The sequence below is a fragment of the Petaurus breviceps genome, unplaced genomic scaffold (assembly GCF_028583685.1).
Source record: "Petaurus breviceps papuanus isolate PSGF00001 unplaced genomic scaffold, PetGlider_PUasm1.0 181, whole genome shotgun sequence".
NCBI lineage: Eukaryota > Metazoa > Chordata > Mammalia > Diprotodontia > Petauridae > Petaurus > Petaurus breviceps.
This window is the reverse complement of record NW_027185784.1, coordinates 12,039,861-12,066,515: the sequence shown is the minus strand read 5'-3', so window position 1 is coordinate 12,066,515 and position 26,655 is coordinate 12,039,861. Positions and strand designations below refer to the sequence as shown.

Sequence of the window (26,655 nt, the reverse complement as noted above, 5' to 3'; positions counted from 1 at the left end):
GATGGAGCCGGAGGGTAGGGTTAGATTTGGGATACGGATTCTCCTCCCACCTCTTGATGACTAGCATGAGCGAAGATCCTTCTTACTAAGTCATAGTTTAGGGATTTGTCTCAAAATAGAGTTTTGGTAGGGAAAAGAGGGGCCTAGATACCAGAAGCTAACCTTTGTATTATACCACTCCTCCCCTCTACGATTGACCCCTAGATTGTAGCGCCACTTCTGCGCTCTGTTTGTTCAGCTTGTCTTTCTCCTCTTCAGTTTCTCTCGGTGTGGATTTAGAGCTCCAAGGGTGCCTGAGAGATCTAATTAAGTTTTTCCCCTCATTTTACAGATGAGGAAACTGAGGCTCAGAGAGATTAAGTGATGTACTAAAGGAGAGGAAGGCAACAAAGTAACAAACAAGAGAGAATGCAAACCTAGGTGCTCTGACAACAAAATTATTTCTATTTCCACTGCACCAAGCCTCGAGATTTACATATCCATGGGCCTTCCCTTTACCTTGTATCTTCCTATTTATAAGTGACTAGAATATCATCTCTGCTCTGCTAAAGAGATGGGTGAGTGAGGGGGGTGTGTGTCTAGGAGTAGAGAGGTGGTGATTGCTGTGGGCTAGGCTCTAACACTCTCTGTCTCCCTCTTTCTCTCTGTCTCTGTCTGAATGTCTCTATCTCTATCTTTTTTTCTTCCTTTCTCACACTCACACATTTCTCTCATCCCTTAAGCTGAAAGATGAAGCTGCTGTGGAAGCAATCAAAAAGTCTTGGATCAGAGTAAGATGACCTAGATTCAAACCCCACATTTGTCTTCCACTCACTGTGTGAAAGTTTGGAAAGTGACTTTTGAAAAGTCACTTGATCCCTTCAGGCCTTAGTTTTCTCATGGACTAGATGGCCTCCTTCTAATTCCATTCTAGCCACAAATCTGCTGCTACTGCTATGGCTGTTGTTACCCATGTGTGTAGGTACAACAGAAAAAAAAAAAGACTCAATAAGAATGAGTAGGATATTTCCCTCCCTGCAAATGTCTAAAGAATAACCTTTGGTTTTTTTGACTATTGTCACTCATAACCATAGCAGCAGCTCTGCCTTTTCCACTTAGAGGCTGCCATTTGTCTTTGTCCAAAAGAAGGCAGTCCCATCTCAGATTGTCTGGTTGATAACAGCTCTCTTGTTTTTTCTTTTCTCTTTTGTCAGATTGTTTCCATTTGTGCTTAATGTCTTACTTCCATTGTGGGTTATCCTTACTGGATTTCACCATGCAGAAGTTTAAGTATATAGCATTTATCCTTTCTATATGAATGTTTTATTTACTGTGAGCAGGCCTTCCCTGGGAGTCAAATCAAGAGCCAAGCTCCCCTTGGAACTTTCACTGACTCTACCAACTCTGACCAACACTGACTCTACCAATGGTCTCACTCTTTTCAAGATTCCTTGGCATATGGACAGGCCCTTTCTTTTGTGTTTTTTTTTTAAGCAATTGGGGTTAAATAACTTTCCCAAGGTTACATGGCCAGTTTTTTTTTGTGCAGGTGTTAAGTATCTGAGGCCGGAACCCATTCCGGGTCCTCCCAACTCCAGGCTGGCACTCTTACTCACTGTGCCACTGAGCCACCCCTCCTTTGTGTTTTATAGGTTGGTAGGACCACAGATCTGGAAAGGATCTCTTCTGTCATCTAGTCTAATCCCATCATTTGCTCAGAGATTAAATGAACTGTCACAGCAAGTGGCAGAACTTTCCAGTATACAGCACTGTCTTGTTGTCTTTCCCCTCTATGAATTTCAGTTTGCAAACTTATTGAAAGGAAACACTGGTATATCTTTGCATCCTTTTGCATCTAGTACAATGCCTTGACCAAATTTGAATACTAGAAGATTCCACTATTCTGTCAGTTGGGTGATACTTGGTATTGGAGGCAACATGATATGGTAGAAAGGGCACTGGTGGTATCGTGTCCAACTCTCCATGATCCCATTTGGGGTTTCCTTGGCAAAGATACAGGAATGGTTTGCCATTTCCTTTTCTAGCTCATTTTACAGATGAGGAAACTGAGGCAAACAGGGTAAAGTGATTTGCCCACAGTCACACAGTGATTAAGTGTCTCAGGCTATGTTTTTCACTCAGGAAGATGTCTTCCTGATACTAGGCCCTCCCACTATCCACTCTAGCAGTCTTCCTCTATTCATATGCCACATAATAGGAACTTCTAATCAAAGTTTATTGAATTGAAGGAAATTCTAGGTTGACTGTATTCTAAGGCTTCATTTCCTCTCCTGCCTATGTAATAATATCCATATTTCACATTGGAGTCAACTCAGTTGCCTTGAAAAAATTTTTCCCTAAAGTGAGATACTCTTGAGACCAAGGATAGTTTGGTCCTCCAGGAACCAATTATTTAATCTGCAGCCACAGACTGGTCACAGATAGCATCCCTAACCCCTGCCATCCTCTTATGAATGATTGGTACCCAGAGGAGAGAGTGTCAAGGGATTCATTTCTATTCAGTATATCTCTATTGAGGTCTAATATGTGTAAAGTACTGTGCCAGACAGGATATAGCTCTATTTTTTGAGAATCTTACATTTTTATTGGGTCTGCGCTCAGAAAAGTCTAACAATACAAAGATCATAAACCATGTTTTACATGTCTTTCTTTCTTCCACAATTCACCTTACCTGTGCTTGATAAATCACCAGTGCTACCAAACTGCAGAGATGGAAATGATCAGTGTAGCTTGATTTGAAAAGGGAGACTTTGGATAGGTGGAGAGGAAAAGGTAAGCTATTGTAAGTGAATAAATAGAATGGAAAAACCTAAAATCTCTGGCTTTCAGGGAGTAGCAGAAGACCAAGAGGATAGGTAAGATGGAAGTAGGTTTTGAAGGTCCTTAATTTCCAGAGAGAAAAGTGTGGGTTCAATTCTATATGCATCAAGGAAGCCATGAAAATTTTTGAGTGGGAAAGTGATTAAAAATCACTGATCAAAATGTTTTAAGGATATTTAATCAGGGGTGAGTAGGTGGTGAAGTGAATAGAGCACTTGCTATGGAGTCAGGAGGACCTGAGTTCAAATATGACCATAGACTCTTAGCACTTACTAGTTGTGTGACCTTGGGCAAGCCACTTAACCCTGATTGCCCTGCCTTCCCCCCTCCAAGAAAAAAAAAGAATATTAATCAGGCAGGACATTTTTGAGGGCAGAGACTGGAAGCAGAGAGGTGAGTCAGGAAACAGGTGAAGATTTCAGGTGATAACTGAGTAAAATGAATGAATTTGAGAAACATCATTAAGCAATAGGACTTGGTGGCCAATTAGGTGTGAAGGATGAAAAAGAGAGGGGTATCCAATGATTATTTTGAGATATCTGGAGCAGGTGCCCTAAGATAGGCCCTTGGCCTTAACCATGTAAGGGGAAAAAAGAACAAGTCAAAGAGTTTGGGCATGAGGCAGTGTGGAACAGTGGGCAGCATGCTAGATGGAGTCAGTAAGATCTGGGCTTGGATCTTGTAATGCCAAGCAAAGGCAACTTCCCAAGGTTCCAAATACCAGCATAGGTGCTCTCCATTTTATTCAGTGAAAAATTAAGAACAGAGAAAATCAAAATATAGCATAATTCAAAATACAGCATTCACCAAGTATGATTCAATAATCTCCAAGTACTACTCCACCCCTGGACATTACATTCATTTAATCAATCACAAAGTCCCTCTTCTAAATACTACTCCACCCCTAGGCAGTACATTCATTTAGTCAATCACAAAGCCCCTCTTCTCAAATGGAGATTAGTTTCCAATCATTAGTAAAGTACATTCATTTGTTCAGTCACAGAGCACAAAAAAGTCAAAAGTTCCCCACCCTTGGATCACAACTGAATCTACCCCAGAGTTATAACAAGCTTAAGCACAGCATTTAATACCCAAAAAGAGGTCTTTTCTTCATCTTGACCAGAGGAAAGTTCTCAGCAGTCTTTTTTCCTGGGGAGACAAAGCTTAGCAAGACCACAAGATACATTGCCAGTGTTTTCATTCTCTGTCTGCAGAACAGTCCTAGGAGCTCTGAACCAACAGCAAGGTTCCTGACCTCTTCAACAACAGCACTGTCTTTCACCAGTGGACAAATCTGGCAAAACAACATCAAAACAGACAAAGTACCAGCATAACAGCCATGTCTCCTCAGTCCTTGGCAGCTCTGGGTGGCAGCTCTCAAAAGTCCTGGGCAATTCAAACTGGCCCTCAGCAATCCTCTCCATCTCTCTCTGCCTCCAAGATGCTGCTTCCAAGAAGTTCTTCTGCCTCTCTCTTTGCTTGTGCCTCTCTAAATTTACGTCACCAGCTCCTCCTAGTTTAGCCCTCTCTTTTAACATCAAGTCCATGCCACAAGTGGGATTCACAAGCTCTGGGTTTGAACACAATCAATCCAAAAACCAAGCCAATACAGGGGGATCTTTAAATTCCATTACTATTACATATCTGGCCTCAAATACTAACTGTGAGTCTCAAGGCAGATCACATCACCTCTCTCAGCCTCAGTTTCCTCATCTTTAAAATGAGGAAGTTGGACTTGTTGACCTCTAAGATCCTTTCAAACTCTAAATCTATGATGCTATGAATGAATGAATCCAACAGAAAACTCCCTACCCACCCAACCCCCTTCCACTTTGAAGATGTGACATGGCCTCTCAAGACAGGTCTAGAGAAATCCTGAGCTGAAACACATAAAGCTATTGTCCCAGTACTGTATTGGCATCCCCTATGCCATTTTTTTTTTACCTTTAAGACCAGGATGCATAGTGGGCCCCAGGGCAGGGCTGCCTGAAAACCTGTGGTACACCCTGCTAAAAGGCAGCACTTGATAGTAAAGCTTGGTTGTCATAACTTGCCCTTTTGGAATAAATCCTGGCTGTTGCTTCCTTTGCCTCGCCCCTGATTTAACAAACACTCTCCTGGTCTCTCCGCTTGGCTCATAATATGGAAGATGTATTTATCTGTTCCACCATGAGTCTGTTGTTATTACCAACTACAACCTTCCTTTTCAGGACTGGTTTCCTGAAGGTCTCTTGACCTGTTCTTGACCTGCCCTCTGCTCATATTTCCTATTCTTGGTTTACAGCTTGCTGACCAAGCGCTTATGCTGCCCCATGGTTGAGTAGCCAGCTTCAACACCTGCAGAGGTTGGCTTCATGTGCTTTAAGTGCAGCTGCATTCTACGTTGACTCAAAGTAATTTTTCAGATTCCCAGAAGACTAACCCATTGCTACTATAATGCTCTACCATAACTTCTGGGTAATTATCTGTCATACCCAGGATATTGTATCTTCCTTGCAGTTCCAATAGAAAAGAATCTGTCTCATCTTTCCCATCATTCTCTGTCTCCTAATGTTAGCATCTTGATGGGACCATCCTAACCAATCTATTTTAGCTGTCTGTTCAGAGATTTCTATAAATGTCAAGGTTATTCATCTATATTTTAGCTGGTACCAACATTCTCAAAGCAGAAAGTGGTCATCTTAGCACTCCTTCCTTCTGATCAATTCCACCCTCCTGGGGAGGGGAGGGCGAATAAGTTGTTGCCAAGTGGGACCAGTAAGAAGTTGTGAACTTCAGCTGTGGTAAGATAGCATTGGCATTTTACATTCCTTGTACTTGAAAAAGTTGGCCTTGTGTGCCTTAAATGCAGCTGCATTCTATGTTGATTGAAAGTAATTTTTCAGCTTCCCAGAAGACTAAAAACAATATTATGTTCTTTGTGTCACGGAGTAGATCTGGGACACAGTTACAAATATATTGCCCCTTATTTTCTTGCTCCATCAGGCAAGTTGCATTAGTACCTAGGCATGGAACATCTGTTGACTCCCAGCATCATTTCTGGAATACAAAATGTCTCTCAGTTTATAGCTCTTCTGGAAAGAATAGACTTCTCATGGTAGTAGCTAAAGTAAGACATACTTTTCTGGTGTGTCAGGAAACCATGGGTTCCTTGTTTTGAAATTTCTCCCTGTCCCTGTTGACCTGGCTAGTCCCAAGGGTGGGGAGGAAATAAAGCAATGAATGCCTTTCAGTGTGCACAGGTTTTCCATCTTCAGCTAGGAGGAGAGTGAAGGAGGCCCTCAAAACCCATACCCACTATTATTAATACCTCCACACAGTGCATTATGTCAGGCAGAAGACCCAGGAGAGAGGGAGTGACTCAGTCAGTATTTATTGAGCATCCTCTATGTGTCCAGAACACCGTATTCATGATATGGGAGGAGGGAATGGAAAACACTACTAAATGTCCTTTCTAGCTTCCTCAGACTTCCTGTGTGAGCCACTTAGAGTCTGCAAACTGTCCATGGTTAGAGTCTACCTTAACCTCTCAGTCAAGTTACTACAATGAGACTCACAGACCCCCTTCTCCTTAAGCCATCCAGCATTCTGCCAGCTCTCACAGGTTCCCATTCATCTGTCCAGCAGAACCAGTGCATTAGATGGTCAGAAAGGCTCAGCAATCATTGACCTTGCTGGGAAATAGGTGAACTGGAAGAAGAGAGGTCAGAATGTTCCACATTTTCAGAGAGGGGGGAGAGGAAAGCAAAAAATAGGGACTAATGGTCTCCAGATGAAAAAAAAAATCCAACAACAAAGTCTATATTCCTGCCTACATTATATTACAACAACTAGAACCTTATAGAAATTGTGTTAGAGCTCGCTTATCATCAAACCATTTTCTCTTGAGGAAGAATGTCTGTTTCTAAACCTGAAAATGAATATGAAAGCTACTAAAATGGAGACAACCTTGGGTTCTCGGGTAGTGCAAGCTCCATCAGGTCCCTCCAAGCTGCAAAGCCTTCCACGCTTTGTTGGTTTGTTGATGGATTGTGCATCCTACATGAAGATAGGTGTAGTTAAGTTTGGAGAGGCTCAACATGATGGATTTTTCAGCCCCCCATACTCATACAACTCAACAGATAGGGTGTAGAGCAGGGGTGGGGAACTTGTAGCCTCAAAGCCACCTGTAGCCCTCCAGGTTCTCAAGTGAGGCCCTTTGACTGAATCCAAACTTCACACAACAAATCTCCTTAATAAAAGGATTTGTTCTATAAAACTTGGACTCAGTCAAAAGGCCAGACCCAAGGATCTAGAAGGTCACAGGTGGCTGGAAGTTCCCCACCATTTGTCTAGAAGAATGTTAAGTGTAATAGTAGATAGAGTGCCAGGCCTGGAGTCAAAGACTCATTTTCCTGAATTCAAATCTGACCCTGGCCAAATCACTTAATCCTGTGTGCCTCAGTTTCCTCATCTGCAAAATGAGCTGGAGAAGGAAAGAACACCATTCCAGTATCCTTGCCAAGAAAGATGACCCAAATGGGGGTCATCAGTTGGACCCAACTGAACCACAGATATATGGTTATTTGTGATTTTCCTGGGAGGAGTTTCAGCACCATATAAACTGAAGGACCCATTCATTGCCAGTCAAAGGGTATGTCAGCCCTAATTTCAGAGAAAAGGATTTGAAGTGGCAGAACTGAGGGAAACTGGTTTGCAGCCTGCACTCCAAACTCAGTGGATTGAAGTTGCTATTAATGAGACATAGGTGTGGGAAATAGGACAAAACAGGTGAGTGTGAAAGGCCCTGAGGACATGAACAGAAAATCTTTCATCTTTTATTTCCACCCCAGGATCCCCCACTTTGAAATTGGGGTGAAGAGGTTTCCCCCTCCCCCACAGTGAATGAGGATGCCAAGAAGTGGCAAGGACCCAGACTGGAATTCAGGGCTGCAGGGCCCTTTTCAACTGTCCCACTTTGTTGATTAGGTTTCCTCTGGGTTAGAAGAACCAGTGAATCCTCCCACCCAAGTCAGCCCCAAGAGTAAGATAGATACGTACCCCCCTCTCTCCCAAATGGCTCCAGCAAGAGTTTGCTAATGTGGGAAGCAGCAAAAGCACAAAATTTATGTCCCCCAGCCCCACTGAGCTTTCCCTGAGGGAAATATTTTTCCCAGCCTACTCCCTCGAATGAAAGGCCCTTACTTGTTCTTTTTGTTTCTCTTTTTCTTCCCCACTAGAGACTAAATCAGGGGTGGGCTGAGGCCGGAGGCCCCGATGAACTATAGGCCAGGTGCCCCAGTGGCCTGGAAGGTGTGGTACCCTTCAAGAATGGGGGGGGGGCAGCCAGGTGGCTCAGTAAGAGCACGGGCCCCAGAGTCGGGATGACCTGGGATCGAATCCGGGCTCTGATACTTAGCACCACACCCAGAAATAACTGGCCCTGTAACCTTGAGCAAGTTGCTTAACAATTGCTTAAAAAAAAAATCAGGAGGGGCTTTGGGAGAGTAGGTTTAGGAAGAAAGGATTCAAAAAGAATTATGTTCATTCCCATTCAATGTTTATTGTATGAGTTTCCTTCTCTGCCTAGTGGACAACCCCACACTACACAAGGAAACAAACCCTTCCCTGGTCCTCACCACGCCTGTTTTTGCCTTAGAGGTATATATTTTATATCTAATTGTATCAAGACTTTTAAAGTGATTGAACCATCCTGTACACAGTCTGGACAGGTCTGAAACCGGGAAGGGGGTTCAAGCACCAGAACTCTTGAGGAAGGGGGCTGTGGCTGAATCGTAAGGACGGCATGGGCACCAGCCAAGGGCCCCCCTCTACCTTCCACACTCCACACTCCCCCAGCTTGGAGGCCGGGTCAGGACAAGCTGCTCTGAGCTGGGGGAGGGGCAAGAAGATGTGCAGGGTGGGACCACCCACTAAGCCCCAGCTGTGCTTTGCCGGGCTAAGTATCCGCCGGAGAAGTGGCCACGCCCCTCCAGGCTCCCCGCCCACGCACCGCCGGGGAGGCCCAGGGAGCTGGGAGCAGTCTCCATTCAGGCTGAGACTATGGCAGGCCTGCCATCCCCAACCCCTCCCCGCTAGAGGCCTGCGCAAGCCCCAGTTCCAGGCCCGGGACGTGGTTGCTCTTTCTGCATCTAGACTGGCGCAAGGTGGGCTGAAGGCCATGAAGCCTGAATGAGTTGGCTGTGAGAGTCCCCGCACCCAAACCCTTCCGAGAAAGGTAGGGCAGAGAAAGCAAGACCTGGCCCGGTCCGGGAAGGGAGGGATTCTTCTCCCCACCCTGCCATGTAGCGGCTAGACCAATGAGCGAAGTGGCCGGACTTCCTGACACCTGCCCTGCCCCACCCAACTGTTGAATGACATGTTTTCCTAATTAAAGTGATTTGAAATTAGTCTTGTTTGCAAACGTTTATGACATCCCTTGAGATAATTAGGAAACCCCGGGGCATCACTAAGAATTGGGGTACCCAGTTGGTGAGCTAGGGGATAGAGAGAGATCACTGCTAGAGGGTACTGAGGCCATTAGAGAACTCTTGCTCCCGGCAAAACAGACCCTTCACAAGGAGAAGGGTTCCCACCCAGAAGGCCCATGGCCCTCACCCTGTCACCTCCTAGCTTCCAGGACTGCATGGTCATGGAGCTGAGCTCAGCACACATTAATACTTTTTTCTGCATTTCATTTTCTAATGCTGCTGGATTCCTGTTTCTTATCTTGTAGAAAGAGTTCTGGGACACACACATGGGAGATGTGGGAAGGCTAGGAGGTTACTGCTTTTAATATCTCCATGTTCCCAAGAAAATGCCTGTTCATGGGGGAAAGTACCAGAGGAGGGGAAAAGCATACGTGTGGCTGTCACCTCCTTGGCTGCTGCTGGGAGGGTCCCCAGGCACAAGCCAAAGAAGATATAATTTCAAGTCTTTTTTTTTTTTTTCAAGATGAATTTGACTGCCGCAGCTTTCTCCCTGCCCCCTTGTTACCATATTTCCATGGAAATGAAGGAGGGGTCAGGATGGAGTTGGCTCTGGTTGTCTAAAGGGGAACACAGAATAGGGAATTGGCAGATGTAGCCCTTTCCACAGTCCTACCCAACACATACATAACTGTCCCCATTTGACTCTTACCATCACTACCCTCCCCCTACCTCAGAGTCAAGCTTCTGGGGCTGATACTATACCAGCTGGACCCAGGGCAGGGGCTACTGATGTACTTCTCCCTCCAGGGCCCAAATCTAGTTGGCACTAATTTGAGTGTCCTGGGACAGAAAAGGCTGGGCTGGTTACTGTGATGCCTGCATGAGAAGGAAGCTAGTCCCATTGCAACACTGCACTGGCATCCCCTAAAACATTTTCATTTCAATTCAACTTTAAAAAACCCCCAACAGACCCAACAAATAAAAACAAAACAAAACCAAAAAACCTCTCTCAGAAAACTGTGGCACTGCCCAGGGTGAGAGAGGATCGTCCTTCTGTGATGAAGACCAGCTGCATGCCTTGCCTTTGTCTGCCTGTCTGGAGCTTGCTCTGTCACTGGGCGAGGGGAATCCATATCTGTTCTTTGCCCAGAGCTGTGCCCAGTGCTGGCAGCAGATGATGCCCACCTTTCATCCTGGCGGGGGAATGGATGGGTGTTCAGTACCATGGGTCAGCTCGGTGCTGTCGATTGTAGAGTTGTAACTTGACCTGATCTTTGATCTGATTGATAAGGATCTGAGATAGCAGGATGCCCACCAGCTGAGGGAGGCAAATATTTGTATTTAATAATATTCCTTCCCCTGTCCCTTTCTCCCCATCTCTACCACTGAGTCCCGGGCTACCTGCCCTGCCAGGAGCAGCTGGCAGTTGGGATAGAGGGCTTGGAGACAGGAAAATCCGAGCTCAAATGTGGCCTCAGAAACTACTAGCTGTGTGACACTGGGCAAGAAACTGGCCTCAGTTTCCCCAAGAGTAAAATGGTGATAAAGACACCTACCTGTCAGGGTAAGGATCAAATGAGATAATATTTGTAAAAAGAGCATAGTAGAGTAGCTGACACATAGGCACTAAATAAATGCTTGCTCCCTTTCTGCCACCACCCTTCCTTGCCTTAGTGCCCCAGTCTCTTGTAAGAAGTTTTCCTAGTTCTCTCAATACCCAGATCCTAGTGCTGCTCCCCGGGGGTACAACCTTCTATCAGCCTCTGGGATAGAGGTATTAGGGCTTCTTTTATCCCCAACCCAATTCACAAACTGAGCTGGATGAATTACCTGAGGGATGGCTAGACCCAGTGCCACACCCCCAATGAGGAAGAGGTTGCTATGGATCCAGTTGACTAGCTTGTCAATGCAGCCATTGGTGTAGATGACTTTACCAGCCTCCAGGTAGTCAAGAGCTTGCATACCTCGGCCACACATGGTGTTGATTACTGTCTGGAGGTGGAGGAAAGGTGGAAGGAAGGAAGAGAAGAAGGGAGGAAGAAAAAAGCAAGGGAAGGCGAGAGAGAAAGAAGAAATGGGGAAAGGGAAAGGGGGAACGAAGAGAAAGAGGGGAGGTGGGAAAAAAGTGGAAGGGAGATGAAAAACCAAATGGAATTCCCACTTATTTCCCACTTCAGACTGTAGTCAATAAGCTGCCCATCTTTTACATACCCCACAACAATTTAGGGGTACATTTGGAAAGTACTGGGTAGGAAGGCTTCTCAATCTAAATCCAACTCCTTTTGTTCTATGAATGTCTAGGTCCTTCCTCTCTCCTCTTTCCCCCTTCCTCTCTTCCACATTCTTTCCCTTCTCCTCTCCTCCCCATCCCTAGATGAGACCCTCGGCCTACAGAAAAGGATAGGTCAATAGGAGTCACATTTTAAAGTTTCACTTAGTGGCTGTCCTGGGTGGGAAGAAGCCTAGTTTTAGGGGGCAGGAATCTGACCACTCCTAAACCACTTCCCATGGATCTTTTAGGTTTTGCAACCAACAGCTGCCCCTGTCGGTCATCAGTGGCCAAGAGGAAACAGTAGGGAAGGCAGCTCACCTGGCTGGATTTGTGCAGGCAGCAGGAGAAAGGTACAGAGCATCGCTCCCGGCTGGGGTTGTCTTCTGTGCAGTTGAAGTACATGTTCTGGGACCAGTCCTTGTAGGAGATACCACCACAGCAGTGAAACTGCAAAGAAGCCCAGCTATGCATGTTAAGAATTACCCACTCTGAACACAGAGGAGAGCCATGGTAAGAACTCAGAACCCTCCACCCTTCCACAAGTCCACCTTCAGTTTTTACTGATTTCAGAAATTTTATATGGGCCAGGGTTCAGATTCCTGTGGGATAAAGCATTTGCTGGTCAACCCAATTGGAAGTGATCTCTATTTCCCTTCATGGCTATAATGCTTTATGCCTCATGTATAGTATTGTTCACATTCTCCCTTGTGTGAGTTATTTGCACACCTGTCATCTCTATTATATTCTCTCTTTTTTTCCTCTGCTTTTTGGAGGGGGAAAAGTAAGGCAATTGGAGTTAAGTGACTTGCCCAAGGTCACACGGCCAGTAAGTGTCTGGGGCCAGATTTGAACTCAGGTCCTCCTGACTCCAGGGCTGGTGTTCTATTCTCTGCGCCACCTACCCGTTCCTCTATTACATTCTAAACTCCTTGAGGGTAGAAACTGTTTTATTCATCTTTGTAGAACCCATAGGAACTAGCACTGTGCCTTGCACACAGTAAGTATTCAAAAAATGTTTGCTAAAGAAAAAATCTGCTGCTGCAGATTTTCCCTTGGGATCCAGAGAATGAGAGAGGGGACAACTCTAGCATCTGGGAGAAGAGAAAGAAGATCCATTCAAGAAAACCTCAAAAATTGGTTGAGGAAGCCAAGAATATGGAACAGAAGCAAATAAAATCCCCCAATGTCAAGTGTCGGGTCTAGGGAGGATTCAGCATCACTGTCACCAACAAGCAGCATGGCACTCTGATGGACACTGTGCAGAGTAAGTGGGGAGCAGAGATATTCATCTCTTGGAGTCAGCTGAGCTCTTGCCCATGGTTTCTCACGTGACTAGTCCATACCTCCTTCTGGCCAAAGTCAATGAGGTTCTGTAGGTCCAGGTCATCTCGGTAGTGTACGATGGCATTGTTGATGATTTCACTCACTTTTCCACGAGCCTGCCAGATACCAGGGGAGAGATGTGCTATAGTAGGACAATCACCCCTCTTGCTTCTGCCATTCCAGAGGGCAGGTGTACTCTGAAACCTCAGTTTTTTTAAACTTTTCTTCTGAGTTTTTTTGTATTTATGTATTAATACAAGAAGTAGCACAGTGTAGTGATCAGAATGCCGAACTTAAAAGCAAAAAGACCTGGGTTCACATCTCGCTGACACTAGCTATGTGACCATGAGTAAGTCACAACTTCTTTGAGTTTGGTTCCTATCAGTAAGATGGGGTTAATACCATCTGTAGTAGTATCTGTCTACTACAGTGCTTAGCATAGCAGCTGGCACATAGTAGGTGCTTAATAAAAGCTGATGCCTGTAATATGCTTTGTAGATCTTAAAATGATATGTAAAAATAATAATAATAATTATTATTATATCTCAAAAGAAATGTGATTTCATTGATGTGGGTCCACCTATGTAGACCATAACTTCTCTATAAATTGGTAGATGCTCTCTGAGTATAGTTGTGGCTGAAATTCATTACCCTACAGCCAAGCTAGTAATTACTAACCAAATTTAACTAGGTTGGTCCTCAGATAATAGATATACAGTCCATCTCCAGGCCAGAACCTGAGGCCTTCACAGCTTTGCAAAACCTCCTAGAGTCTTGATTTGGTTAACCCAGGGTCACCTCCATGTAGCAATAAGGCATCAGAGGAGTATTTTTAGTGGAGAATGAACTTTACATAATCCTATTTTATATTATAATTATTTGTATACCACATTTTTTCCCTTAATAGATTGAAAACTCCTTGAGGATAGAGATCTCTTATAATCCATCTTCTCTGTCACTTTTGCTGCCTCATCCTTTCCACCAGCTTCTAAAATGGGGGGGAGGGGTTTCCTGCCCAAGGTCTTATCTCAGCCCTTTTCTCTTCTCTCCATTGGCAATCTTCATTATCTCCTTTTGAACCAACCCTTGTAGGTTCATAGGTTTTAGAGCAACAATTAAATTGACTTTGACCAACCTTCCTTATCTAAGAGAACATAAAAAATAGAGACCAGTTCTAGCATTGAGAGCCAATTTCCAACTCCCACCCTAGAGCTATCCAGGCCACAAATAGAGGGAGATGTCAAGGCTGGCTTTTACCGTCATCTAGGACAGCTCCTCTTTGTGGGGGTCCTTTGGAACAGCCTTTGGTCCAGCCACTAAGTTCATCATAGGACAAGAAAGAGTAGGATTTGGAGCTGGAGGAAGAACAATGTTGACTGTTTCTAAAGCAAGCTGAGTCTACCTTTGAGGTACTCTTTTATGTAGACACTCAAAAAATAATTGTTGAGTCTCAAGGTCAATCTAAGAAACTGGAGATTTTTCAGGAGGTATTGAATAAAAACACTGACCCCCTGGGAGGGGGGAAATAAAAGAAATGGCAGCTCTTCCAGCCACAGCGAAGGCTGATCTGCTGTTTCATTTTTCCCATTTTGTCAACAAAGATGTAGAAAATCCTAAATTACTAACAACTTAATTTCTTCATTTTGTTCAGCTATTGGCAGTGAAAATTTGCTGACTAGTTTCAGTCTGGATGTATCCTCTTAAATTCTGGGATCTCAACCCTAGAATTTGGATTCCCCAAATTGGGAAATAAAAGGAAATAAAGCATATTCCAAGAACAAACAATCCTCTTCCAACCACTTTTAAATATAGTGGTTCTGGTGATTGGTCACATAGTCTAAACTAGAATTTCTAAAGGCTAATTTTGCTTAGGAGATGGAGAACTGAAGCTAAGAAAGCTTATAATGGGAAGGACCATTCTCTTCCTGTCTCTCTTTTTTTTTTTTTTTTTAAAGCAATTAGGGTTAAGTAACTTGCTCAAGGTTACACGGCCAGTTATTGTTTCTGGGTGTGGTGCTGAGTATCTGAACCCAGATTTGATCCAGGTCATCCCGACACTGGAGCCGGTGCTCTTACTCGCTGAGCCACCTGGCCACCCCTAAGCAATTGGGGTTAAGTAACTTGCTCAAGGTTACACGGCCAGGTGTTTCTGGGTGGGTGCTAAGTGTCTGAGCCCGGGATTCAATCTCCAGGTCTTCTCAACACTGGAGCTGGTGCTCTTACTCGCTGTGCTACCTGGCCGCCCCCTGTCTCTTTTTCTTTGTCATAAAAGCCCCCCTTTTACCCTACCACCCTACCTTGTCTGAAAAAACAAAGCCCAGGACTCCGGCAGCCAGCTGGAGCAGGAACACGATGGTGAGGCAGAGAGAGAACTGTGGGAAGACAGGAATGGGAGAAAGAAAGAAGTGCTTGTCACTGAGTTTGGATGTCACTCTCTCACAGACTGCTGTTGTTTGTTCTTGAAGAGGATGGTAGACATTACAAAAATGATATCTTGGCTTTTGAGTGAATTGGATTTAAGTGCAGGGAGAGATGGGACTTTTCTTAGATCACTAGATCCATCACTGAGCCATACCCTTCTAAATGCAGATGTAATAATGCCTAGCATATTTGAGGGGAATGGAACGTAGATAATTACTGTAAGCTTTGGGGTTGAGGAAGTAGGCATCTCCACCTAAGTTTAAAGCTTGGAATAAGGTAGCAAGACCCAAGAAGTCAACAGAGATCTCAGAATGCAGTCTAGGAGTCTTAGTCTTTAACGGTATGTGGGAGAATTATAAGGGAATTGAGGCATACACTTCCCCAAGGGCAACTTACCGTTTGCAGGAGGCAGATGTTTTCCCGAAGGGATCCGATGCAGCCACAGAAGGTGAGTAGAAACATGAGGATGCCTACTACGATCAGCAGGATGGCTGGGTCCACTGCCAGGCAGGCCATAGCTGCCTCTGAGGAGATACATAATATAACCTGCCTCAATTCTTGTTTTCTCTGAGATTCACCACCCTTGCCAAGCCTGACAGTCACAACTGTGGTACTTGCTTATAAAAGTCAAGTCCCAGTTTTGACCACCACAAGGGGGTGGCAGAGAGCCACTCTCCTAGCCACATGCTCTGGAGGTGAACATTGGTAACAGTGGGGGAAGGTTTGCTGGTGGAAAAGTAGAGAAGGCTTTTGAACTCTGCATTTTTCAGATCCCAGAGTTATTGCCAGGAGGTGCATCTCCATTAGGATGGTGAGGACTTGTTACATCATACCAGGGTGGTAGAATTACTTTGTTTCCTAACCCCTGATCACCTCAGTCCTCTCCTTTGGAGGTGGGTGCATCTTGAAAGAGCCCAGGAGAGCTGGCAAGCCTAGATGGCATTCTCTACGCAGAGTAGCTCCATTTAACTGTTGGCCAGACAGATGTCCCCTATAGGCCTTTTTCCCCTACTGATGGGTTAGGGTAGAGAGGTAAGAGCAGAAAAAGAGATATGGGGACTAGCTGGAAAGGGGACAAGGTCAGGGTCCTATGTAGGGAGGGAAGAAGCTTTGAACTCACCTGCATGCTTCATTAGCCGTGCATAGACTCCTACAGCAACCAGTACCATGGAGATAACCTAGAGAGAGAAAGAAAAGACAGCTGACTCTTAGACTGTGGGCCCAAGAACTCTAAAATAGAAACCAGCTTTGGGGCATGCTAGGAACAGGACAATGAGGTGAACTTTTAGATCCCTGAGACTAAAAGCTCCAGGATGATATGGTAGAAAGAATGCTAGAATGAGTGACAGTCACGACTGGAATTCGAATCCTGCCCTTAATATTGCCTGTTTGGGCAAAGTCACTTAAGTGCTTTGACCAAGCTTTAGTTTCATCTTTAAAATGGGATAATATTCTCTCGTGGTACCTATTTCACAGAACTGCTGTAAGGATTAAAATGAGGTAACACATATATGCTTCATAAACTTTATTTTTTTAAAATTTTTTTATATTTAAAAAAATTTTTTTAAGCAATCGGGGTTAAGTAACTTGCTCAAGGTTACACGGCCAGTTATTATTTCTGGGTGTGGTGCTGAGTATCTGAGCCCGGATTTGATCCAGGTCATCCTGACACTGGAGCAGGTGCTCTTACTGGCTGAGCCACCTGGCCACCCACTTCATAAACTTATCATTATTATATTAGCAAGGAGAGCTAGACATTCTTATGGTTAGAGTATCCTCAGATTTGAACAGATATGTAGTCTTAATAGGCCAAAGGGGGAATGGAGGTCCCTGGGGTAGAGCAGAAGGTTAACTAGTTGAACCAGATAGTGGGTTTATATATAAAAACTTGGGCTGCAGAGTGGGCAGAATTTGCCCACCTCAAATTCCTTGCTGCCCCCAGAGAGAATTAGCTCAACAGAGCCTAACCAGAGCTCCAGTGAGAGCCTTTCCTATCCTCCACTAATTAAAGTGAGGACAGCCCTATTGAAGACCTCCCCTTCCCTTTCAGTCTGCCCAGTCCTGAGACTGGAGCTAAGCAGCAGCATGCTGTCACCATGGTGATGGCTGGGGCACCGATCTGGCTGAAGGGAGTTCTCAGCAGCAGGGACTCGAGCAACTCAATGGGGAAGGAAGGGGTCAAGGAGCCCTGGGGTGGCTGCTGCTGGCTGAGCCCCTCCCTCTACTGTGGCTGGAGGAAGACATGCTTGAGGCTGGTAGACTTGGCAGGGGGAGGGAGAAAGTCTTAGGAGAGTGGGAGGGGAGGGCTGTGGAAGTTGGCCTCCAGGGATAGGATCAGACTGGACCACAAGGCACAAAGTCATTTTTCTAGGCGGCCTCTTTATGGACACCTTCAAGCAGGAAAATAATGGTGACACCAAAGAACATGACATTTTCATGGACTCTTTCCCACTCCTCTCTACCCTCACTGTTACCTCTACACTTCCCTGCCCCCTCATCTCTTTCAAGTAATCTTTCCCACCCCATCATTTCTTTCAGGGACCCCTTCCCACCTCTCTTCCCTTAATGTTTGGCTCTGCCTTCAGACAACACTTTTTTGATAAATGATCTCTTCATTTCTAGAGCCCATGTTCTTATTCTCCTTGGACTTTTTTTTTAACATGTCTAATTATAATAGAGATCCATAACTTTTTGCTAAGTAGTCCCGACACAGCAAAACTAAAAATAGCAAGTACAGAATTAGAGATGTCTATTATCCCAATGTAATTCATTGTAATTCCATTTATAAGCCTCTAATTATATGGAGGTAAAGGGGGACCCAGGAGGAATGACAGGAAGGTGTCTTCCTCTTATTCAGAAACATTCAGGGTCTGCAGCAGCAAAAACAAGCAAATACCAACTTTTTTCTTTTCCATCAGTCCTTATTGTCACCTCTAGGCTTCCTTCCCAGAACCATTTATCCCTCTCCCTCTGAATTCATCTTTTCAATCCACTAGTTCCACTACAACATTCTGGCAGTTCCCTTCCTTTCAGGATAAAGACAGAAAACACCAACAGCATCCGATGAGGATTCTGCCTCAAGCATCTAGTTATCGGGAAATCTTCCAGGGAACAAACTCCTTAGAAGGCAGCGTGGGAGGGCGAAAGCTATACTGGACTAAGAGTTGGAGGAACTGAGTTTTAGTTCAAGCTCTGCTTGACTTAGGCACGTAATTTATCTTTGCTAAGGTCCAGTTTCCTCATCTGTAAAATGGGGGAAATACTTAAACTACCTACCTCAGAGGGTTGTTTTAATTAAAAGATTTAAAAGAAAATGCTCAGAAACTGCTTTTTAAAATGTCATTTTTAAAAGTGAACAAAAATCTGTTCTCTCTCCATTCACTTCCCACTTCCCATTAGGGAAAAATAAAAGAAAAACAAAATCCTTGTAAATAGTCAAAGCTAATTTCTGCATTGAACACATGCGATGAACACATTCCAAAAAATATGTCTTAATCTGTACCCTGAGTCCATCCTGTCTCTGTCAGGAGGGAAGTAGTACACTTTTATCATTGGTTCTCTGGAACCCTGGCTGGTCAGTATTCTTAAATCTTTCAAAGCATGTAAACTGCTTTTTGACTGTAAAATGCTACAAAAGTACAAACTATTATTATTATCTTGTAAACATAACTAAGCAACAAAAAGACATGCTTGTCAAAAATTCTATGTAAATTAAAATTGTTCTAATTCAGATCATTTCAAAGGTACTAAGTAAGCTATCTGTCTATAAGTAACCAACTGTCTTCTCTGGGCCCACTGTACTATCGTCATTCATCCATCTTCCTGAGTCATTTGGAGACTAGTATTCCTCTAGAACTTCTCAGAGCAGTGTATTTTAGTGGAAAGAACACTAACATCATAGAAATCCATCTTGCCCTACAGGAAAGTAAGGCGGGGTGAAGGGGATATAAGAGAGAGGGCAGATTGGGAGAAGGGGTACTCAGTATGCTTACCATCTTGGGGTGGGGGGCAGGGGACAGAGGGGGAGAAAATTTGTAATTCAAAATCTTGTGGAAATGAATGTTGAAAACTAAAAATAAATAAATTCAAACATAGAAAAAAGAACACTGACATCAGGACAGAAGACTTGGGTTTAAGTCCCCCTTCTGCCATTAACTGGCTCTCTGACCTGGAGATAAATCACTTTATCTTTCATAGCTTCACCTCCATCCTCTGTAAAATGAAAGTTTGTTCCAGATGATCACTAGGGTATTTTTCAACCCTAAAAGTCCATGTGTCCTTGAGTGAACCAAGAAATCCTTTCAAGGGCCTGAAAGGCCAAGAACCAATCTATGGCTTACTGAGTCTGTAATTTTGATTTTTTTTTCATGTTTTCCTCAAGTGAGATTCACCTGCCAAGTCTCACCGAAGAACTGTAGGCTCTAAGAAGAAGCAGCTAATAGGGGACATGCTGTAGGGTACTAGATTGGGACAAAAACACTGCTAGCTTTATTATGGGAATCCTAGGGACTTGGAGCAAATCCTTCCTTTCTCTGGGTCTGCTTCCCAGTGGGTATGCTTTTTTTTTTTAATCAAAAGAGAAACCTCCTCAGAAATTCCAGGGGCAGCTAGGTGGCCAAGTAAATAAAGCACTAGTCCTAGAGTCAGGAGAAACTGAGTTCAAATCCCTTGCTCAAAGCTGTGAGAGCCTGGGCAAGTCACTTAATCCCAGTTGCCTCAAGAAACATAACAACTCTAGACAAGCAATCCAAGGAGAGGAACTTGGAACAGGTTAAGCTAGCTAAGAACAGGAATGTGATTTGGAATCTGAGAGTATAACAAGGGCTCAAGTACTGATTCTTACCTAGATAGGGAAGAATCCCTGGACATGGAATCCTAGATTTAGAATTGGAATGTACATGTAGTTCAGCTTCCTCATTTTAGGGGAAACAGGCTCAGAGAGGTTAAATGATTTACTTTTTTTTTTGGAGGCAGTTAGGGTTAAGTGGCTCACCCAGAGTCACATACTAGTTAAATGTCTGAAGCCACATTTGAACTCGGGTCCTCTGGACTCCAGGGCCAGTGCTATATTTGCTTAGCTCCCCAAAAGGATTTACTTAAAGCGATACAGGTAGTGACAAAGCCAGCATCTGTTGTTCCTAACTCAACATTTTTTTCCATTGTGACATGTTGCTCTATCCATCTCCTGCTTCCCCTTCACATCCCCCAAGGAAGTTCCCACCATAGCTTGCCTAGCCTTTCAACTATAGCCTCTAGTGGCATTTTTTTTTTAAATCGTTGCTTTATGCCTCTCTCCTCCAGGTACAACATGAGAAGGAGGAGGAAATCCATAGGCTCTGCCTATAGTGTTCTTGGAAAATACACTTAAGGTTCTGGCTCTGGGGAAAGGCTCATCCTATAGCTGCTGAAGCCGATTGTTAAATTTTCATCGTTGAGCATTTACACCTTGGCAATCAGCACTACTATAAAACATTATTGTTTTGTTGATTGTCGAGGTTTAAGTGATAGAGAAAATGTTAATGGTGCAGTATAAACCTAAAAATCTATCCTAAGCACATTTCCCCCCCAGCCATCCAGTTGTTAAACACTTGCCAGCAGACCCATATGCTCATCCATCCCCCTACAGAGGGAAGTAACGAAAAACCCAGAGCTGGCTTGGTGCCTGTGGCCTTCCGAAGCAAGGTGGCAAAGAGCCAGCATGTCTGGAGCCCAGGGCAACCCCTGGTAGCTCCCTGAATCAGGGAAGAAGACACCATATTGTGTGGGCCTGGAGGTGTCCTGAAAGGAGCTGCAATGCTTGGCTCCCTCCCACAGTTTAAAGTAGTAGGTAGGAGAAGGTAGATTTTGAGTCCAAGTCCTTTTCGGGAAATGATGAGGGGAGGATCCAGGTAAGAAAGAATAGGAGAAACTGCTAGATATTAGTTGCATAAAAGGCCTTTAGGAAAATCTTGGAAGGGGCAGAAATGGCATCTTTTCTAAACTTTTTGCCTTTCCCAGTGCCCATCATAATGTTCCATACACAACAGGTCCTTACTCATGGAAGAAGTGTCCACCTGAAAGAGACCTTAGACCCATGAAGGTGTGTTTAACTTCCCACCAACATTAGTAAGTACCTACTGTGTGTGGAGCACTGGAGGAGGTAAGAAGTTTAGATAAAATATAATCCTTCCTGGAGGCCTGAGAACTTCTGGGCATAATTCAGATTCCTGGCTCTGTGACTAATTCATTTTCTTCATGAGCCTTAGCCTACAGTGACATTTACTTCTAAGGATGACATATTCTTTGTGTACCCATGTTTTGAGATTAGTAATTTCTCTTCCTTATGTCCTCCTGTTTTGGCCTGTTGACTATCTTGGAACTGTGTTTCTTCAGTGGCTCTTTGAGTGATACCTCCTTAATAGAATGGACCAGTTATAGGTATTATTCATGGCCCAACACTAGTCATCTTGAGAAGTGGATTTGTTGGCTGTGTGTGCGCATGTGCGAGTCTCTATGTGCACAGCATTCTGTTGTAGTGATAAAAACACTGAATTTGGAGTCAGAGATCCTGGGTGTTAATCCTGGTTCATTTATTTATTTCATCACCCTACGAATGTCTGGTGACCTCTCTGGGTCTCAGTTTCATCTAAAAGCAAGAGATTAGGCTAAATGATTTCTAGAGTCCTGTGACTATGTCCCCTGATCTTTTAGCTTCATTCTTCACAGCCTGGCTGCTTTGGGTTCCCCAGAGTTATAAAGGAAAGGAAGTACTTAGTGTCACACAGTGAATCTAAAATTTGGGTTCATAACCCTGAAGTTGCTGGACTGCTGCTTAGTTTGAGATATGCTCTATCTTGAAACATGCCCCGTGTTAGTGAGCAAGAAGATGGACCCTATAGCAAGAATGGTGGAGTACAGGAAAATCAGAAGAATCAGAAGAGCTGGCTTCGAATCTTAGCTTTTCTACTTGTATGACACTGGTCAAGGGACCTAGTTTCCTTATCCATAAAATTGATTGGATTAAAGCAGAGGTTAACTTGGATCTATAAACTTTAAAAAAAATATGAGAAATGCATTTAATTAAAATTGGTTTCCTTTATAAGGCTATGTATTTTATTTTATTCTTTTAAAAACATTATTCTGAGATGAGGTTTATGGGTTTCACCAAAGGTGTCTATGATACACACGTACACAAAGGTTAAGAATCCTTGGACTAGATGGGGTAAAGTCCAGGCAGCTCTGAATCCAATATCCTTTGTATGATTTCTCTTGTCTTATGGCAATTAGGACTTGTACTATGCTATTAGGACTAAAGATATGGACTTTGTGGCTCTCCCTAGATTTGGAACCTACCCCAGCTGGTATCTCTGAGTGGCAGATGGAACCAGTGGGTAACAGGGTAGGGTCAAGCTCCCCAAACTAATATTGGGTGTGCCACCTCAACCCTTCAGCCTCTGCATTTGTCTGATAAATACATACCCTCTCTCTCCCTTTTTCTCTCCCTATTCCACCTCCAACCTTTGCATTTCACCAATGCAGGAAGACAAGGGGGTATTAGTTACTTCTAACTAGGAACCTTGTATATAATTTCCAGGATCCTGGGAAGGCTCATTCAAGTCTAGAGAGCCTAAGGAGCTATCACCTCTAAACAATTAAAAGCCTAGCCATAAATATATAGGAAAGTAGTCTCAATCAACCAAGAACCATGTATTAAGCATCTATTATGTATCTATCTAACATCCTTGGTCTTAAGGAGTAGCCTTAAGGCTACCAGGGAAGATAATAATATGAAGGCAGGTATCTACAAAATAAGTATGAGGTCATTTTTTGTAGGGAAAGACACTAAGCAGCTGTGAGGATTAGGAAAGGCTTCATGCAGAAAGAGGCACTCGAGATGATTATTGAAAGAAGCTAGAGATTCTTTAGAGGCAGAGATGAGGAATGAGCACATGCCACAAATGGGGGACAGACAGAGCGAAAGCATGGAAACAGTCTCAAGCATTTCTAAGCAAAAGGAATAATATAGGGCACCCTTGGTTCAGATGAGAGCCGGGGTCAGACTCTAGGTAACTCCTAGGGATGTTGCTTCTACAGAAACAGTGGGAGAGATCAACTGCCTTGCCAGTATGTTCCAGGCACAGACACAAAACAGCATCCAGAATATTCCTCATGCCCCCTTAACAGGTCAGAGCATACTCTGGCTTTGAAAGAAGCTGGCCAGTACTACCGGTCTTTGATCCTTCAGGCAAAAGGGAGAGAGGGGTCCTAATTAGTCATAGGTGGGGCCACCTTGAAGGTCATCTCTAAGCTCCTTGGTTTATAGATGAAGACAGAGGTCCCAAGGGGTTAAATGATTTGCCCAAGGTCACACAGCTAATAAGTGAGATTTGAATCTAGGTTCTTTGGTGCCAAATCCAGCAGTGCTTCCAGTGAATCATGCTGGTAGAATGACTGAACACTGTAGGAAAATAGTAAGAGCCACTCCATGAAGGATGAATGGGAAGATCGTCATTCTCCTTCCATAAGTCCATCTAGGGCCCTAGCTGAATGAAGTAGCATCAAGATCATGGCTCAGGGACTGGGGGATAGGAGAATCATTTATTACATATTCTTTTTTTTCCCCTCAAACATACCCTTTATAATGGTCATAATTCCACAGAAGAGGTCATAGATTCATTTCTAGAAGCAGAGACTGAGGTCTAGTGCTGGAGTTGAATCATTTACTGTTAAAATAGCTGTAAGGAGTTCTTTTTTCTTAAAAAGGGGAAAAAATGAAGCATAGAGAGGGAGATACCTCGACTCAGGGTCACACTGCAAGTTGGTTAGAGAACCAGAGACTATCTAGAACTTGGGACTTCGCCTTTGGCTAAGGTAGATTTGAGGAAGATTACTCATTATTCTGACTCAAATTCCCCCCATCTGGCTGCTCCAAGTTCCTTCTGTATTGCACAGATTATTTCCTGAGGGTCTGAGGAGCTCTCTCCCTAGTTAAGAGCCTCTCAGACCCAGCTGAGAGGGAGAAGGGGGAAAGTACAGAGACAAGCTTCGTGAACTAAAAGTGAAACAGAATAGAGTCACTGAGCTGTGTCCACTGGGGGAGAACCGCTGTGACTAAGAGGCTGCCGAGGAGTCACGTGGAACACAGGGCAAAGGAGAGTCCTTAAGTTAGAAAGTGGGCAGGGGGGGGGGTCATTATGATGACAATGCTGGACCTGCTGCCCCCAGCAGAGTAGCCATCTGAAGCAGGCACTGTGTAAGCACTAGGGAGGGAGGTTTCAGTAGCATTTGGAAAGACTGAGGTAAAGAATTCACCTCAGTCCCAAACTATGGCAAAACAGGGTTTCCCCACTGCTCCTCAATACCTCTCCTCTTCCTCTTAACCCTGAGCTCTAAAACAGAGGCTCACAACTGTAAACCCTAGAATGATCATTAAGTGGTGACACCCCAATCATAGGCATGTGCTTTATTTACCCAGAGGTAACAAGGTAAAGTAGAAAAGGCACTGAAAGGAGACTGAGGAAACTTGATTCTCAGCTTTGGATCCACGCCTAGCAACTAGTGCCATTAGTGTGACATCAGGCAAAGCCTTCTGTGGACCTCGGTTTTCTTATCTGTGAAACAAGCTTCAGTGGTTCACTAGCTTATTGTTAAGGGTCGTTAAAGGTCTAAAATAGTATAACTGAACTTACTATCCTCAATCCTGAATTCCTTTCTGTGTAATTCAATTAGCTGAACTTCAATCCTCTGAATCACTGGGATTTTTTCCTGGTGTCCCCATGGGCTAATTCAACTCTGAGGCCAAGTCCCAACATTTAACATTTATTTTCCCTATGTATATTACATAGACCCCTTTGAAGCCCTTTTATGACTGGCTTAGAGCTCTGGTCTGTGGTTTGTTTTTTTTCTAGAAACAATTTAGGCTCACTTATCCTCTGTATTCCAGGTCTGAGTTCTAGGACCTAGGCATGGCTGGATTTAGACAAAGGGAAGAGCACCCAGGGAGACAGTTTTGGAGACATGGGAGATTCGCTGGAATGGCCAAAGCAGGGAAGGGTTACTCCAGGTACTTTCTGTGGGACATTCCAGGGCATGGCTTCTTTCCAAGAGATCCATCAGGCATTTGGGGAACTGAGATACTAGATCTTCCCTCCAAATGTTGAGTGGCAAGCACAGACAGGGTATTTCTGCCTTTCCTACCAAGCCATGCTCTTGTGCAGCTATATACCCTTCTGGATTCCAGACACTGCAAGTCTTTCTAACTCCAGCCAGCCCGCTGAGATTTCGTCTGAACCCCTAGCTGCATGTCCCAAAGGCATAGGCCTCCTTTAAGTGAGTCTAAAATTGTCAAGAGCCAGAGATAGCATAACCTTGTTCTGAGAAAGAGAAGGCAACAGGTGAGGCAGTCAGGTGAAACGCATTCATATCCTGAGGCTATGCCTGTTCTAGGCCACAGCTGAGGTTAGGTAGCTTAAAAGGGGAAGCTTTCCACGACCCACAGCATAGAATCCCCTCTTCTAAGGGAATGCCATTTCTTTTTCCTCCTTTTCCCCCCAAGTGCAGTGTCTTCCAGATCGCAAGCCGGGAAGTCCCCTGTTCTAACCTCAAAACTGATAAGCGACCCCCTTCTCAGACCTGGGATACACAGATGGTTCCCTCATGCTAAACTCGGCTCTTTAGCCGGACACAAACCCCAACGGTGGTTTCTTGGGGATCAAAGGTTCCACCACAATGCTGCCTAGATTAAACACCAGTTTTGTCCCCCCACTCCTCCCCCCAATACAATACCGCCCCAGCATTTCTGCCCGGGATTAAAGCATCCCAAGTGCCTGTCTCCAGAGTAAAGGATTACAGTGACCCTCATCACACTACATTCTCCCTGAGCTGGGCATCCTAAGCTATATCCCTTGTTGCTTTCCCCTTTCCACAGATCAGATACGACCCGATTTTCCGTCTTCAGATCGCCTCTTAACACCAAGTGCACCGATCTCCGGACGGAGACTCACCCAAAAAAGCATGTTGAAGAAAAAGAGCAGGTATTTCACCACGGGGCTGACGAAGGAGAACTCCTCTCCATAGACTGCGGGCGCTGGCCCCGATCTCCGGGCCATGGCCCCTCTGCCGCCTCCCCCGGGGGGCCTATTTCCCTGGTGACTGCTCAGTCCACCTGCTCACACTGTGCCCAGGGACATCGGAATCGCGCTCCCTGGGAGGCAGCTGGACAGCGGTGGAACGTCCTCGGGAGCGGAAAGAATGTCAGCGAGCACTGCTGGAAGACAGCCTCCAGCCAGCGCCAGCAGCCAAAGCAACCCCGATAGTCCGCGGCCAGAGGACCACCTCCTCCCCTCCCCGCACCCAGGAAACTTGGCCCGCCCCAAGCCACCGCCCATTGGCACCGCTGTCGGCCGTCTGGCTTCTCATTGGATTGTCGCT

The 26,655-nt window shown here is 44.6% G+C and overlaps 1 protein-coding gene across 2 annotated transcripts; it reads right to left on the bottom strand.

The window, feature by feature from the left end:
* Positions 1-3,547: 3,547 nt before the first annotated feature.
* On the bottom strand, positions 3,548-26,359 carry TSPAN33 (tetraspanin 33). Of its 2 annotated transcripts, XM_069087192.1 has the most exons (9): positions 26,229-26,359; positions 16,367-16,424; positions 15,643-15,770; positions 15,123-15,197; positions 12,846-12,941; positions 11,821-11,949; positions 11,061-11,222; positions 10,416-10,548; positions 3,548-9,847 (listed from the first exon to the last, which is right to left on the bottom strand). In XM_069087192.1, the coding sequence occupies exons 1-8, from the start codon at positions 26,331-26,333 to the stop codon at positions 10,447-10,449; spliced, it is 855 nt and encodes a 284-aa protein (XP_068943293.1). In that variant the 5' UTR covers positions 26,334-26,359; the 3' UTR covers positions 3,548-9,847; positions 10,416-10,446. The 2 variants fall into 2 exon arrangements, with proteins under 2 accessions (XP_068943293.1, XP_068943292.1); XM_069087191.1 differs by having other exon boundaries at positions 3,548-10,423.
* Positions 26,360-26,655: the final 296 nt, after the last annotated feature.